This window comes from Chrysochloris asiatica, unplaced genomic scaffold, assembly GCF_000296735.1.
Source record: "Chrysochloris asiatica unplaced genomic scaffold, ChrAsi1.0 scaffold00156, whole genome shotgun sequence".
Lineage (NCBI taxonomy): Eukaryota > Metazoa > Chordata > Mammalia > Afrosoricida > Chrysochloridae > Chrysochloris > Chrysochloris asiatica.
Window position 1 is genome coordinate 5,486,709 of NW_006408674.1, and position 15,132 is coordinate 5,501,840.

The window sequence follows — 15,132 nt, forward strand, 5'->3', positions numbered from 1 at the left end:
CATTCCCCTTCTTTTGCTACAAAATGTCTATCTTTACATTTCCAACCCTCACAGTCAGTCCTGATAACCATTATTCAGTATTGTACCACATGAGTGCTATCCATATCTACTTTTATCAGTCCACATGATAGAATTTTGCAAGACCAATGACTCCGACTTCTTCATTGCAAATACCATTTTTAAGCAACATAAAAGGTGATTATACATATGGACCTCACCAGATGGGGTACACAGGAATCCAACTGACTGTATTTGTGGAAAGAGATGGTACAAAACCTCCAAATCATCAACCAAAACAAGGCCAGGAGCAGACCGTGGAACAGACCATCCACTGCTCAGATCCAAGTTCAGGCTGAAGCTGAAGAAAACTGAACAAGTCCAGGAGTGCCAAATAGGATTTTGAACATGTCCCCTGTGAATTTAGAGATCATCTCAAGAACAGATTTGATGCACTGGACACTAATGACCAAAGACCAGAAGAGCTGTGTGGGATGACATTAGCAACGTTAATACAGGAAGAAAAGTAAAAAGGCATGAAAAAGACAAGAATGAAAGAAAAGATCAAAGTGGATGTCAGATGACCCTTTGAAACTTGCTATCTCTAGCTTAGACATGCTAAAGTGAATAGAAGATGAGGAAGTCAAGGAGCTGAACACAAAATGTCAAAGGGCAGATTGACAAGACAAAGTATTATCATGAAATGTGCAAAGACCTGGAGTTAGAAAACCAAAAGGGATGAAGACACTCAGCATTTCTTGAGCTGAAAGAACTGAAGAAGAAAAAAAAAAATCAAGCTTCGACTTGCAATATTGAAGGAATCCATGGACAAGATACTGAATGATGCAGAAAGATGGAAGTTATACACAGAGTCAATATATGCAAAAAACATGGTCTTATGTTCAACCATTCCAAGAATCGATGTTACTGAAGGAAAAAGTCCAAGATGCACCAAAGGCACTGGTGAAACACAAGGCTCCTGGAATTGATGGAACACAAATTGAAATCTTTCACCAAACTGATGCAGTACTAGGGATGCTCCATCATCTATCCCCAGAAAACTGAAGACAGTTACCCTGGCTAACTGATTGGAAAAGATCTATACTATGTCTTCTCAGAGAGAGACGACACAATGGAATGCAGAAAGCACTGAACAATATCACTAGTATCACACGCAAGCAAAATTTTTCTGAAAATCATTCAAGAACAGCTACAATAGTACACTGACAAGGAACTGCCACAAACTCAAGCTGGATTTAAAAGAGAATGTGGAAGTAGGGATATCATTGTTGATGTCAGATGGATCTTTGCTGAAAGCCAAGAGTACCGGGAAGATACTTACTTGTGCTTTACTGACTATGTAATGGCTTTCAGCTATGTAGATAATGACAAGATATAGACAACATTGTGAAGAATGGGTATTCCAGACCATTTAATTGTGCTCATGAGGAACCGGTACAGAGTCTAAATGACAGTCATTAGAATAGAACAAGAGGATATGGAATGCTTTAAAATCAGAAAAGGTGTGCCCAGGGTTGTATTCTCTCACCATATTTATTCAATCTGTATGCTGAGCAAGTAATCCGAGAAACTGGATTATATGAAGAAGAATGTGGTATCAGAAATGGAAGAAGATTCATCAACAGTCTGCAATATGCTGATGATACAATCTTGCTTGCTGAAAGCAAATACGACTTAGAATACTTACTGACGAAGATCAAAGACCACATCCTTGAGTATGGGCTGCAATTCAATGTAAAGAAAACAAAAATTTTCATAACTGCACCAATAATTAACATCATGATAAATAGAGAAAATATTGAAGATGTCAAAGACTTCATTTTGCTTGGATCCATAACCAGGACTCATAGAAGCAGCATTCAAGGATTAGATTAGGCAGATCTGCTGCACACGGTCTCTTTAAATTGTTCAAGAGCAAAGGAAACAGTTCAAGGACTTAGGTGTGCCTAACCCAACCCAGGAACCCAGGTGTGGCCCTGTGGGCTAATGTGTCAGACTGCAAAGTCATTTGAACTGTAAGGTGGGTGGGTCAAGCTCACCAGTGGTTTCTTGGAAACCCTATTGAGGGTTGCTATGGGTTGGAAACGATTCGATGGCACTTAACAACAACAACAACCCAACCTAGGTTATTTTTAGAAGCCTCAGATGCCTGTAAAAATTGGACAAAGAATAAGAAGACCATAAAAGAATTGATGCATTTGAGTTATGGTGTTAGACAAGATTACTGAAAGTGCCATGGACTGCCAGAAGAACAAACAGTCTGTGTTGGAAGAAGTGCAGCCAGAATGCTTCTCAGAAGCCAAGAATTAGTGTCTCATACTTTGGACATACTATCAGGAGGGACCAGTCCCTGGAGAAAGATATCATACTTGGTAAAGTGGAGGGTCAGTGGAAAGAAGAACACCCCCAATAGATGAATCGTCACAGTGGCAGAAGCAACAGGCTCACGTGTAACAATGGTGAGGATGGCGCAGTAGTGGGCAGTGTTTCGTTCTGTTGTGCAGTCACTATGAGTCAGCACCAACCTGAGGGCACTTAACAACAAAACAACAGCAATATGTTTTTAGCAGATCTAAGTGGAAGTGGTGAAGACATTTTTAATCCTGTTATTTTATTTTATTTTTTTAAAAGACAATTCTACAAGGAAATGTAAATGAGGGATTATGTGACAGATGCTAGACTCAGGCCAACTTAAGACCAGAGTGCAATTGTTTAAAAAAAAGAATGATCCTGGAGTTTAGAAGGGGTCCAATTTCGTCCTGACCTCCTACCCATACTTCTGAGGCATGCTCCGTTTGTTTCTAGCTGCTCCTGGACCCACTTTTGACAGGTACCTGACTGCCCTGGGAGACTCCATGGACACTAAGCTGTACAAGCTCTCTACAGTGAAGTTCACTGCCCAGGCTGCCTGTGTCTACCAGGAGTGGATAATCGATTTCAGAGCCACTACTCTCATGTCTCTGTGGATGTCCTAATGCTACTGGCCTCCACATGCCAAATGAGCTCTAGACAAGGGAAGAGGGAGCAACACCTGAGTGTTACAAGGTAGTTCTGGAGACTCAGGGCAGGCCGATGGATGTCCAGGTTGTATCCCAACTTGACCACTGAGTACAGTTCTCAGTTTGGAGGATGAGGTGCTTTTAGTAACTGGTTTTCCCAGAATTCATCTGGCTCTGGAGGTAGATTATTCTCTGTAATGCAACAGCCTGGAAGAGATGCCATTTTCTAATTCATACAAAGGCACTATAAGTGCTAGCTGCTGCCCTGGGAATTTGATTTTTTTTTTTAAAAATTATAGAAGGAAAAACCACTGGAGCTTGATTTCCATTTTGTGCCTAATTTTCACGTGATTGTGGTTGACAGGTGGTAAATACCCCCATCCAAGATAAACTTCCCTAGGGTTCTTGTAATCACTTCTCCCTCACCCTGGGTGAACTCTGGCCCGCCTCTCAGGGTAATGTCAGTAGTAAGTGGCAGACCATGAGGTGATGCTGACACGCATGTACAGCAGCACCGGCTGGAAATATTTTCCTTTCTGTGCCCGTTATTAGTTGCTTTTCTTCCTTGTTCATATAAAGGGTAGAACACAGAAAGAGAAATTCTGAGACTGCTGACTCCAAAGGTTTCCTCATGGAAAATGCCTGTAATTTTATTTTCTCTATTTTCTGAAGCACTTTCTCTCAAAAGCTCTTGATTGTAAATTATATGGTGTGGAAGAATACAAATGAAAAAAAAAAAAAAAAGTGCCTTGGAGTGAGAAGCCAGCTCTCAACAACTGTGATGTTTCTAAAGTTAACTAGGGGGGGAAAACCAAGGCAGCCGAGATCAATGATATTTAATTATAACAGAGTTTTTAAGCCTTTCAAAGATTTGAAGCTTTTTGGGATAGGATGATGACAGGTGGCAAGGATGGTAAGAAACGGGAGCAAAACTTTTCTTGACCAGATTTTTCTCCAAAGTTACTTATTAAGACGCCAATTTTTAATAACAAGCTGTCACCAAGACAAAAGATAATATTTAAGCAAGAGAAACTGTTGAGTATGTAAGGTTAGTTTTTAGCTTTTTTTTAATTGTAAGAGCTAAAGGTGACTGAAGTCCTTCACGGCTTTCACATAACAAAATCAATCTACTGCCCAGGCGGCCAACCACATGAAAAGATGTTCACAAGCACTGGTCACTAGAGATGAAATCAAAACCGCAACACTATACCATCACACACATGGTTAAAATGACACGGATTATAAAAACATGTAAGAGCAAACGTTGGTGAGGATGTGGGGAGACTGGAACTGTCTTTATTGCTGGTGGAACTGTGAAGTGGTACAGCCTCTTTGGAAAATGGCATGGCGCTTTCTCAAAGACATAAAAAAATAACAACACAAAAAATGAACAAAAATAAAACAAACTAGAAACAGAAGTATCCTTCTCGTTGTTGTTGTTAAGTGCTGTTGAGTCGGTTCTGACTCATAGCAACCCTATATAGGGTTTCCGAGGAGCAGCTGGTGAGTCTGAACCACCGACCTTGTGGTTCAAACCGGCCTTGCAGTTTAGCGCATTAACCCGCAGGGCCACACCAGGACCCCTATGGTCAGCATTCCCACAGTTAGATGTATTCCTGAACCCAAAACCAAACCCACTGCCATAAAGTCGACTCCAACTCACAGGGACCCTAAAAGGACAGAACCGGACCGCCCCATATGGCTTCCAAGGCAGTAAATCTACAGAAGCAGGCTGCCACATCTTTCTTCCACAGGCACTGTGGTTTCAAACCTTTGGCTAGCAACCTAGCACTTGAACCATGACCATGAGCTCTCCCTGTAAGGTATCTACCCTGTAGCTGTTGTTGTTAAGTGCCTTTGAGACGGTTCTGACTCACAGAGACCCTGTATAGGGGTTTCAAGGAGCAGACGATAGGTTTGAAATGCCAACCTTGTGGTTCAAATCAACCTGTGGTTGGAGTGCTAATCCTACAGCACCACACCAGGACTCCAGGCATATACCCTATTGTTGTTGTTAAGTGCCAACGAGTCTGTTCTTACTCACAGCAACCCTGTACAGCATATCTGAGGAATGGCTGATGGATTTGAGCTGCCAACCTTTTGGTTCAAACCGATATTGTGGTCCAGTGCCTATCCTATAGTACCACACCAGGACTCCAAGTCTATATTTTTGTTGTTGTTGTTGTTAAGTGCCGTTGAGTCGATTACGACCCATAGCGATCCTATATAGGGTTTCAAGGAGCAGCTGGTGAGCTCGAACCGCTGACCTTGCAGTTCAAATGGCTTTGCAGTCTGGGGCATTAACCCACAGCGCCACCTTTGTTGTTAAGTTGTTAAGTGCCATCGAGTTGGTTCCAACCCATAGCGATCCTATACAGGGTTTCCCAGGGTGTAAATCTTTATGGGAGTAAAAAGCCTCATCTTTCTCCCGCGGAGCGGCTGGTAGTTTCGAACCACTGATCTTAAGGTTCGCAGCCCGATTCGTAACCACTACGCTACCAGAGCTCCCTACAGCGCCACCTAGAGATCTAAAAATCATGACACAGACATAGGCACACCTATGTCCACTGCTGCTTAATTCATAACCACAAACAGAAATAATTCAAGTGCCCATCAAAGAATGAATGGGTAACCAAGTTGTGGTCCATATGAGGGGGCTAAGAAAGTCTGTGGGAAAATGCAAGTGAAAGGCAATGGCCTGTTTCCATGAACTTTTGGCAGTCCCCTCACACATATAAAGGGAAACTATGCAAAGCAGAGACCGGCGATGAGTCCACAGAAACTTGTAACAAGGGCGGATGGTAAGGGCAGGCCTGGCCGGCCCTCAGTGAAGTGAGTTAAGCACGTAAGGACAGACACAACGGGGTCCCTCTTTAGAGACCACAGTGTATATACAAGGGTAAGTCAAAAGTGGAGTTCTAGGGTGGCGCTCTAGAATAAGCACTGGTCTGCTAGCTGCAAGGTCAGCAGTTCAAGCCCATCAGCTGCTCCTTGGAAATCCTATACAGGGTCGCTATGAGTCAGGACTGACCCGATAGCATGTAACAATAAGTCAAAAACTATTGCTATAAAATCACTGATGCTTTTATTAAACAAAAATATCAAACTGTGAAGTAATATTTCTGTACACATTGTCCGTCTAGTCTACAGTTAGGAAGGCGTGTCTCCATCTCTGTACCCCTTCCAGAACCCCACACTCTCTGATTTACATCCAAACGGCAGTTCTGGCATCCTGCAGGAACTCAAATTGGTTCCTTTTAAATGTTCTTTGAAATTTGGGGACAAAAACAAGTGTGAAGGGGCAAGACCGGGCTGCAGAGTGGCTAGGATAAGGTTTCCCAAGGACAGAACTTCTCAGCAGACGCCGTGGCTGCCCTGGTACAAGGAGCAGCTGCACTGTCACGAGAGAAAAGCATTCCTGGGAGCAACTTCTGCAGCCTTTTTCTCACCAGTACAGCTTTCCATTGTCTTAAAGCTTCTTCATAATTAGCCCCTGGGATTGTCTTGTGTCTTTTGAAGTGGTGGGGGGGGGAAAATCTATCAAGGTTATCACTTTGGGATCCCCCAAACAGTCACCATAACCGTATGAGCTGACCTCTCTGCTTTGAACTGAACTAGCCTAGCAGACCCCTCAGAAGCCCCTGTGTGGATAGGATCTGTTTTCTGGAGGCACCCTAATGAGACAAAGACTCGTGTATTGCTGAGAGATTTGTCTGCAGGCACCCACTGACTGCAGAGGCATGCTCTGTTTATAATAAGTGTGTACACCTATGAACTGGGACTCCAGCAGCAAGCCTTCCTGACTAGCACCAAATGTGGATGCAGTAAGCACGCACAACCAAAGTGAAAATGAGCATGTGGGCACACAGGGGGAGTCTAGGCATGCAGGTCCAGGTGGGCACACAGGCGACAGCAGACAATTATCCATGACCAGTATCCTAAGCCCACCACCGGACAGTTGACTGGACAGAGGAGAACTGCTCCACAAGACCATGTCCACATGACCCGACAGTCTCATTGTACTCCCAAGGAGTGGAGGTGCGTTTGAACCACTGACCTTCTGGTTAGCAGCCCAGTGCTTAACCCACGGTGCCTCCAAGGCTTCCTGAGGTATCTGTGGTGGTGGTGATGTGCTGGGGAATTGGTTCTGACTCATAGTGACCCTGTACAGGGCTTCCGAGGCTGTAAATCTTTACAGGAGCAGAAAGCCTCATCTTTCTCCCACAGAACAGCTGGTAGTTTCAAACTGCCTTGAAGTTAGCAGCCAGACTTGTAACCACTACACTACCAGAGCTCCGTCGTATGTGCAAATACAAATATTTTGCTATTGTTGTTAAAGGCCACTGAATCCATTTCGATTCATGGTGACCTTGTATAGAATTTCCAAGGTGCGGCTGATAGGTTTGAAATGCTGACCATGTGTGGTTAGCAGTCCAGTGCTTATCCTACAGTACTCCAAATGCAAATACTAGGGCTTTAAAAAAACTTAATGGAAAACAGAATAAAAAGATAGTGACATTTTCCATAGACCTTTTGAATCCACCTCAGATGTGGGTAAGGAGCTGTGGCAGTGTTTTGGTTACAAGTCAAGCTGCTAACCTCAAGGCCAGCAGTTTGAAACTGCCTGCGGTCACCAGTTACTAACCTATGGGAGAGGGCTCTGCGATGATGCCTTTCAGTCCCACACCAGCAGTATAGTCACCACCCTACAGCTCTTCTTCTTCAGAGGTTAGCTTTTTAAACACCCACTTTATTTCAGACTGATTTGTGCTTTCCCATAAAAGCTGAGGGTCAAAAATCAAAACTAAAAAGCTGGTTTGAATAGATGGGAAATTACTATCCCTAAGCTTGAGGATTAACAAATAACTTATATGCTTTTGGGTTATCTCCTACATAAGGGAATGCAGCAATGATATAAGAGATACACTAAGGTATGAGGAGCTGATAAAACCGTCAGAACATCCATTTAGCTTTCAGAAGATACAAAATGTGCAGAAAAAACTTCGTAACAAATCACTGTTTAAAATGTAATCTGTTCTGATCTCCTCTCCACCCCCAGCAAAAAAAAGCGAAATCAGAACACCATGAACTTTGCCTCTACCGTGAATGAAGAAGAGGTGGGACTTTTCTCCTTTTCTAATGGAGAAGCAGGTACAACAGAGTGCTGGGAACTGGCACCTTCACTCCCATTACCCACGGAATTAAACTCCAAATCGCCCTGTCCAAAGTCAGACTTCAGTTTTTGAAGTGTCGACCTTTATTGTGCTGACTCACTTGATCATAAATTTCATTTTAAAAAGAAAGCTCTCCATCCATTATTCCAGTACACTTTTATCATTTAAAAGTGCTCTAGAGAAAGGAACCCAGCTGGTTAAACAGAGTGAGAGAAATTAAGAGCCACTTAGTACTGATTTGAAATAATGAGTTCCGTTTTAATAAAATTTAAGAAAAAGACCTTGCATTATCTGTATGAGGCCCTGTGCCGTGCCACATGGTCAAGAGCAAGTCAAAATGACTGTGGTAGAGACTTAGACGATGACAAACACGAAAACAGTCTCCACCCCACTGGGGGCCTACCAGAGCCTGACACTAACATCCCCCCCTATCTCCAGGCTAAAACTCAATTAAGTGGCAGGATTAGTATTTGAAATCAGTGCTGTCTGACTCCAAAGTACATGATAAATGTAAATGATATGAAATCATTTACATTCACTGTCAATACTGACACAAAAGCTGCTTTTTCTGTTTACATCCACTAGTTTAAGAACTCTATTTGTCACCTCAGGCTCTGTTTGAGACCTAACCAATGGTCCTCACACACACTACAGTTTCCCAGCTCTGGCCTGTTCTGCTAAGGCACCTACTGACCGGAATGTCCATCTCTGCTTCAGTTGGCTAACTCCGACTTTTCCATTCAGAATCTGGCAGGAAGGGTGGCCGAACCTACCTGGACCTTCTTGTTCTTCCTACTTTTCTGCCTGAGCTAAAGAGCTATGTGTCCATAACCTTTTCTTCTTTTCCCAGCACTGCAGACCTGTTAGTTCTCCCTTCTGATTACCGTTATGGAAGGTTTGCTTTTTCACCTGCCTATATCTACACTGACAATGGAGTGGTTGGATGCATCAATGTGCAATTTCATTCCACAACATTTGAAAACCAGAGAAACCTTCAATCTCCATAGTAGTCGCTGAGGAATAGGTTGTTCTTGTGAGGTGCCACTGAGTCAGTTTGACTCACAGCGACCCTGCATAGTGTTTACAAGGAACAGAGGGTGGGTCTGAACCACTGACTTTGAAGTTAGAGGTCTGGTGCGTATTCTGCAGTAGCACGCCAGGACTCTGAGGAATATATAATACATAACAATTATTTCTCTCAGGAGAAAAGTTCCTTGAAGTTCTATTTTCAAAGGGTCTGGTTTCTTCTGAAAAATCTAAAATGTGTGTTTAGAGGTAAAAATAGGATTACATGTCTGTGTGTTAGGAGATTCGACACCAGATCCAAAGCGAATGACTGTGTGGACATAGTCTAAGTTTGCCACATCTAGTCTAAGGGTCGTGTCTTCTGTATGAAAACAGCCCATCTGCTTTCTCCTGCAGTCCTGGTGTGGCATTATGGGCTAATGCGTCAAGACTGCAAAGTCGCTAGAATTTCAAGGTCGGTGGTTCAAGCTCACCAGCTGTTCTTGGGAAACCCTATACAGGGTCACTATGGGTCGGAACAGACTCGACGGCACTTAACAACAACAACATCCATTTGTCTGAATAAGAGCCATAGGAAGCTCAAAGGTCTGATGAGCTGTTTGGACTCGTGGCCTCACTTGGAGGAAGCACACCGATAGCTGAGACGGAAGAAATGGGGTTTGGGCTTTACCTCCCAATGGCTGAACACCAGCTGCGGGCTGGCAAGGCCACTTGTCCGCTTCCTGATTTCATCAGCGAAGCCAAAGCTCTCGGCAACAGGCAGCACAGCCTTGATGATGAACATGTCCGTCCCTTCTTTCATCTCCTCCTGCAGCACTCGGCCCTCTCTCTTTGACAGGACAGCATACACTCGGCCTGTGAAGACACAGCTGTTAAATTCAGTGACTGGCCAGACAGCCGCAGGCGCATACAGACTGGGTACCCTGTAGCAACAACGCGTAGGTACACATAAGTATGGAAAAAAGTGCTTTTGTGTCTATTTGAAAACATGATAATTATAGAAAAACTAGGAACAATTGATAATAAAAAGTGAAATCACCCCAAAAGCTGTTATTCAAGGGCAATCTGTGTAACACAGCAAGAGAAATAGGGGACTTCTAAAAGGCCCTTTCAACACAATTTCCCTGAGAACTGACCTGGGGTCTGACATCCTGTCAATCCAATGACACGAGTGTGACTGTGGTGTATAGTATTAACACACAAACAACTTTAAGGCGTTATTAATATGATGATGCAAACAAAAGATATGTGGCTCCAGTAAGCAAGCAGCTGTCATAATAGCGACAATTCTATACTAAAAATGAGAACCACACATATATAAACGCTTGCTCATATTTTTCTTAACTGATTACATAAGTGGCATGGGTATTAAAGTGCTTTATTCCCCTGAAAGTTGATACTTTTTGGAGTCTTTAATGCCTGGTAACAATTTCTACTGCCATATCAGAAGAGTTCTAGCAAGTTCTCTTGGCTAACGCTTTTAATTCTTTTAATTTAGGCATAAGTCTGCCTTACACCCAGGAGGGGAACGCCTCTGATGGGAGTGCTGTTTTGTGACTCTGTGTGCTAAACTACCGACTCAGAAGCAGAAGAGCGTGATCAACTCAAAATCAGACCGCTGTCACGGGCTTGCAGTAGCTAGCACATACTCTCATCAAAGCCTTCTCTTTACCTATCATTAAAATATTATCCTTACACATTAGCAACATTACAGTTAAAAAGAGCGAAAGTCTCATTTAACCCCTGAGATGAGTCCCGGACATGTTTTTCTAAGTGTCCACGTGGGGAGCTGGTGTGTAGGTCCCTACCTTATTTCCGCCTTAAACTAGGAAGTGAGGTACAGGGCAAAGCTTCGTCCTACACTCTGTGACTCACACGTCCCCCTAGTGGTGGTGGTTCAGACAGATTAAGGGAAACATGGTTAAGCACTGTTATGTCACAGGGCCTTCAAAACTAAAGCCCCAAAGCTGTGACAAGTCCATTAAAAGACATATAAAAACATCTTACTCTTCTCTACTCCTCCAGCTTTTCCTTCCTTTCTTCCTCCCGTTTTCTGAGTAGGTGGCTTCACAGTCCCTCACCATGAGCTTTCTCCAACAACTTTCAAAAGCCTAACCTACATGCCTCTTTCCCAATCTTCTTTCTCCTCGATTCCGCTGTGGTATTTGAACCTACGGATGAACATGTCCTTCACCAAATCTGATACTTCTGCTGGGCCACCATCAATCTACTGTTTACTCCAATTGCGGCTGTGGTTGTTAGGTGCCATCGAGTCGGTACCAACCCATAGGGACCTTATACACAGCAGAACGAAAACACTGCCCGATCCTGGGCCAACCTCACTACTGTTGCCCCGCTTGAGTCCATCAATGCTGCTACTTGGCCAATCCATCTCGTTGGGGGTCCTTCTCTTTTTCTCTTACCCTCCACCTTACCAAACATGTAAGCAACTAGTCCCTCCTGACAATATGTCTGAAGTATGAGAGACAAAGTTTTGGCCATCTTGGCCTCCAAGGAGCACTCTGGCTGCACTTCCAATAGCTCTTGCTTTTTTCTTCCTAAGGAGACTCTTTGAAATACACTTCTCTGAACAGATTCTCCCCTCAGAGAGCCTAGTCACTTATCATTTGTTTGGTTTTAACTACTAATTTTATGTCTGGGGTTACTGTTACTCTGTATCTAAGCTGGGCTTACCCAAACAATCACCTGTTTATTTATAAGGACTGCCAGGGCATTGCCACTGTGGTACCCGACTTCCTTTTACACTCAACAAGTCTGAAAATCATTGTCTCTGTAAAAGGGAACTCCATCCTTCTAATTCCAATCAGTTACTCTCCACTTGTCAATTCCTATTAGGTCTTGGAGTCACAGAAACACATAACAATGGTATAGAAGGGAACTTAAGGACCAACAAGTTCTACCCCATATTTGGTGCCGAGCAGTCATTAAACTAGGTTTGAGTGCTTCTAAAAACTCACTTTCTCCCAGGGAAGCATGTTCCATCTTTGAAGAGCTTTAACTGACATACAATTCCTAAGCCTCGAGTCTATTCCCCGAAGTTGTAAATCACGACTCCAAATTCTTAATTATATGGAATAAATAAATGTAATTCCTTTTTGACAGATCAGCCTTTAAACTACTAGAAGAGAGCTATCTAGCCTTCTCTTTTTCAGGCTACAAACCTCCAATCTTTCTGTAACATAGCCTTTTCTTCCTGACCACCCATGCGCCACTTTCCTATCTGAACTACTCTTATTTACATCCTTTGGGAATATGGTAGTTCAAACTGGAAACAATGCTTTAAGCATATAGTTTGAAAATTGAAAAACCAGAACAATGATTATTTTCATATTTTCATTGATAATAAATTTCCTTTAGGCTTTGTGCTACTTGAAATTCATGGGAGAAAAAATATCCTATTGTTATCAATTATGTGAGTAAGTAATTTTTATTTCTGATGTCACTGCATGCTAAGAAAAAGCTTAAGGTAGCTTATGGTAGTGAATACAGCCCAACAGAAGAAACAGAATGAGGAAACGGGCAAATTGACCATAAATGGGCAGGGCAGGGGCCCGGCCACCAGAATGTAGCCTCAGGTACCAGCAGCTCCTCCTCTCTGGGTCAAGCCAGTAGGCTCGAATTGATGGTTGAAATAATTACCAAATGCAATTCATCAGGTAATTTTGAGCCATTCAATTGTAATTCCACAAAAATGACATCTTAAAACTAAGGCATAGTGATGGATTACTGAACACAGGAAAACAGTTCCAATAAAACCTGCCAAATGCACTTGGCTCTCATAACAGGTGTTTCCAATGTTTGGATGCATTCAGAGACCCTCATAACTGGCATCGCTGAGAAAATCATACAAACACATCAATGAGGATTTGTGATCAGCTAGGCCCCTGACTGCACAAACTCAGTACGCCTTCCACTGGGCATCTCCCATCATGCCCCTCCTCCCCATTCACTTAATGAAAGATCGCTGTGTGTCCTGCTGTCGACAGGGCACCAGAAGAGGCATCAATCAAGGAAAAAATCAGCAGCATCACGATGAATCTAGTCAGTTTCAATTGGGGATCACCTTTTAGTGACTCCACTGTGAACGTCTCAAAGGAGACCTGGTAACGTAGTGGTTAAGTGCTCAGCTTTTAACTCAAAAGTTAGCTGTTCAAACCCACCAGCAGCTCCGCAGGAGAACCATTAGGCAGTCTGCTTCCATAGATATTTACAGTCTTGGAAATCCTATGGGACACTTCTACTCTGTCCTGGAGAGTCATGATGAATGAGCTGCAATCAACTCAAGGTCAGCGAGTCTGGTATGGTTTATACATGTTTTAGCCTATAGTCAAGACCCTGTGTGACCTGGTACTGACCAATTACTTCAGTTCCTATGACTGTTACCACAGAGCCTGTGTGTTAGCCAAGGTAAACCAGTCATCGTACTCATCTGAGGTTTTACCCCTCTAAGCTCAGCTTCCTCAATCTTAAACACTTTATACTCAAATCCTTTGCATTCTTTATGGCCTATTCAAAAATGACTTGCTCCATGAAGTCTTCCCTGATGCCCTAAGCTGAAAACAATCACTTTACCACTCGTTGAACTTTATCTGTTCTATTATGGCATTACAGAGTCTTCTATACACATTATATCCTTCCATAATAGGCAGTAAGATTGATCTGTAGATACCATAATCTTTAAAGCTTAAGTCTGACAAATAAAAAGTATTTTTCTTTTCAGAATTTAGGAAAGGAAACAGCTGTTCACAGCAATGTTTTCTCTAACAGTAAGCCAAGTGGAAATAATGTAAATTTCCAATTCTGGAATAATGGACAAGTAAATTACAGCACAACAAACAAATAGGATTATTATCCAGACCTTAAGATAAAAATTATGAACAACTATGTAGCCAAAAGGAAGCATGCTTATGCAACGATCATTGTGAAAAGCAGAATATTAAATGGCTTCTAGCATAAGGTAGTGGTTGTTGTTGTTAGGTGCCACTGAGTTGGTTCTGACTCACAGTGACCCTATACACAACAGAAGGAAACACTGCTTGACCCTGCAACAGCCTCACAGTAGTTATGCTTAAGCCCACTGCTGCTGCCCCTGTGCCAAGCCATCTCTTTGGGAGGCCTTCCTCTTTTTCCCTGACCCTCCACTTTCCCAAGCACAATGTCCTTCTTCAGGGACTGGTTCCTTCTGACAATCTGTTCTAAGTATGAGAGATGAAGTCTTACCATCCTGGTTTCTAAGGAGCATTCTGGCTGTATACTTCTTCTAACACCATACAGTTACACAAAATGTACAATAATAGACAAGGATTGTAACAGAAAAGTCAAAGAATTTTTGTTCAACCTCTGTCTGCTATTACTGGTAACACTTGTAGAAATGTCTACTAAACACACACAGACACACACAAAGCAACTGGTGGGCACTAGAAGACGCTGGCTCACTTTGAACTCTAATAAACTGGGTCACAGTACGTCTTTTTCTTTTGTTCCCAATTGACCACACTGCTAAAGCAAGCAGATGTGGTTGACAGGACGCAGATGGGTTTCCATCACACGTGTGATAAAGTGTGCTGTGGACTAAGGGAGAAAGTGAACCCGGCTAGCAGCTCACGGGAAACGGTCTTCCCTGGAATGAGGTCCTGACTGCTCCAGCTCTTGGCTCTGCGTCTTCATTATAACCAACAGCTTGATTCAAAAGGCGAAATGACCAAATCCAAAACTGACCTCACGCTCGGGAGTAGGGGCAGGTTAATAAATACTGTGATAGAATCTGGAAAATGCAATAAGGACTCAAATTCAACAAGATAAAAAAATTAGCATGGATAAATGCAAGGTTCTACACTTGAGTCTAACCAACCGAGTGACCAGGGTTAAAGAGGTAATGCTAAACAGAGGTTCCT

The 15,132-nt window shown here is 42.9% G+C and overlaps 1 protein-coding gene across 4 annotated transcripts in view; it reads right to left on the reverse strand.

Moving 5' to 3' along the window:
• EFTUD1 (elongation factor Tu GTP binding domain containing 1) overlaps window positions 1-15,132 on the reverse strand; it is a 162,341-nt gene that overhangs the window by 9,971 nt on the left and 137,238 nt on the right. For all 4 annotated transcript variants that reach the window (XM_006870919.1, XM_006870921.1, XM_006870922.1 and 1 more), the window contains one exon: window positions 9,888-10,072. In XM_006870919.1, coding sequence (XP_006870981.1) covers window positions 9,888-10,072 — 185 coding nt within the window. The remainder of the gene's footprint in view (window positions 1-9,887; window positions 10,073-15,132) is intronic.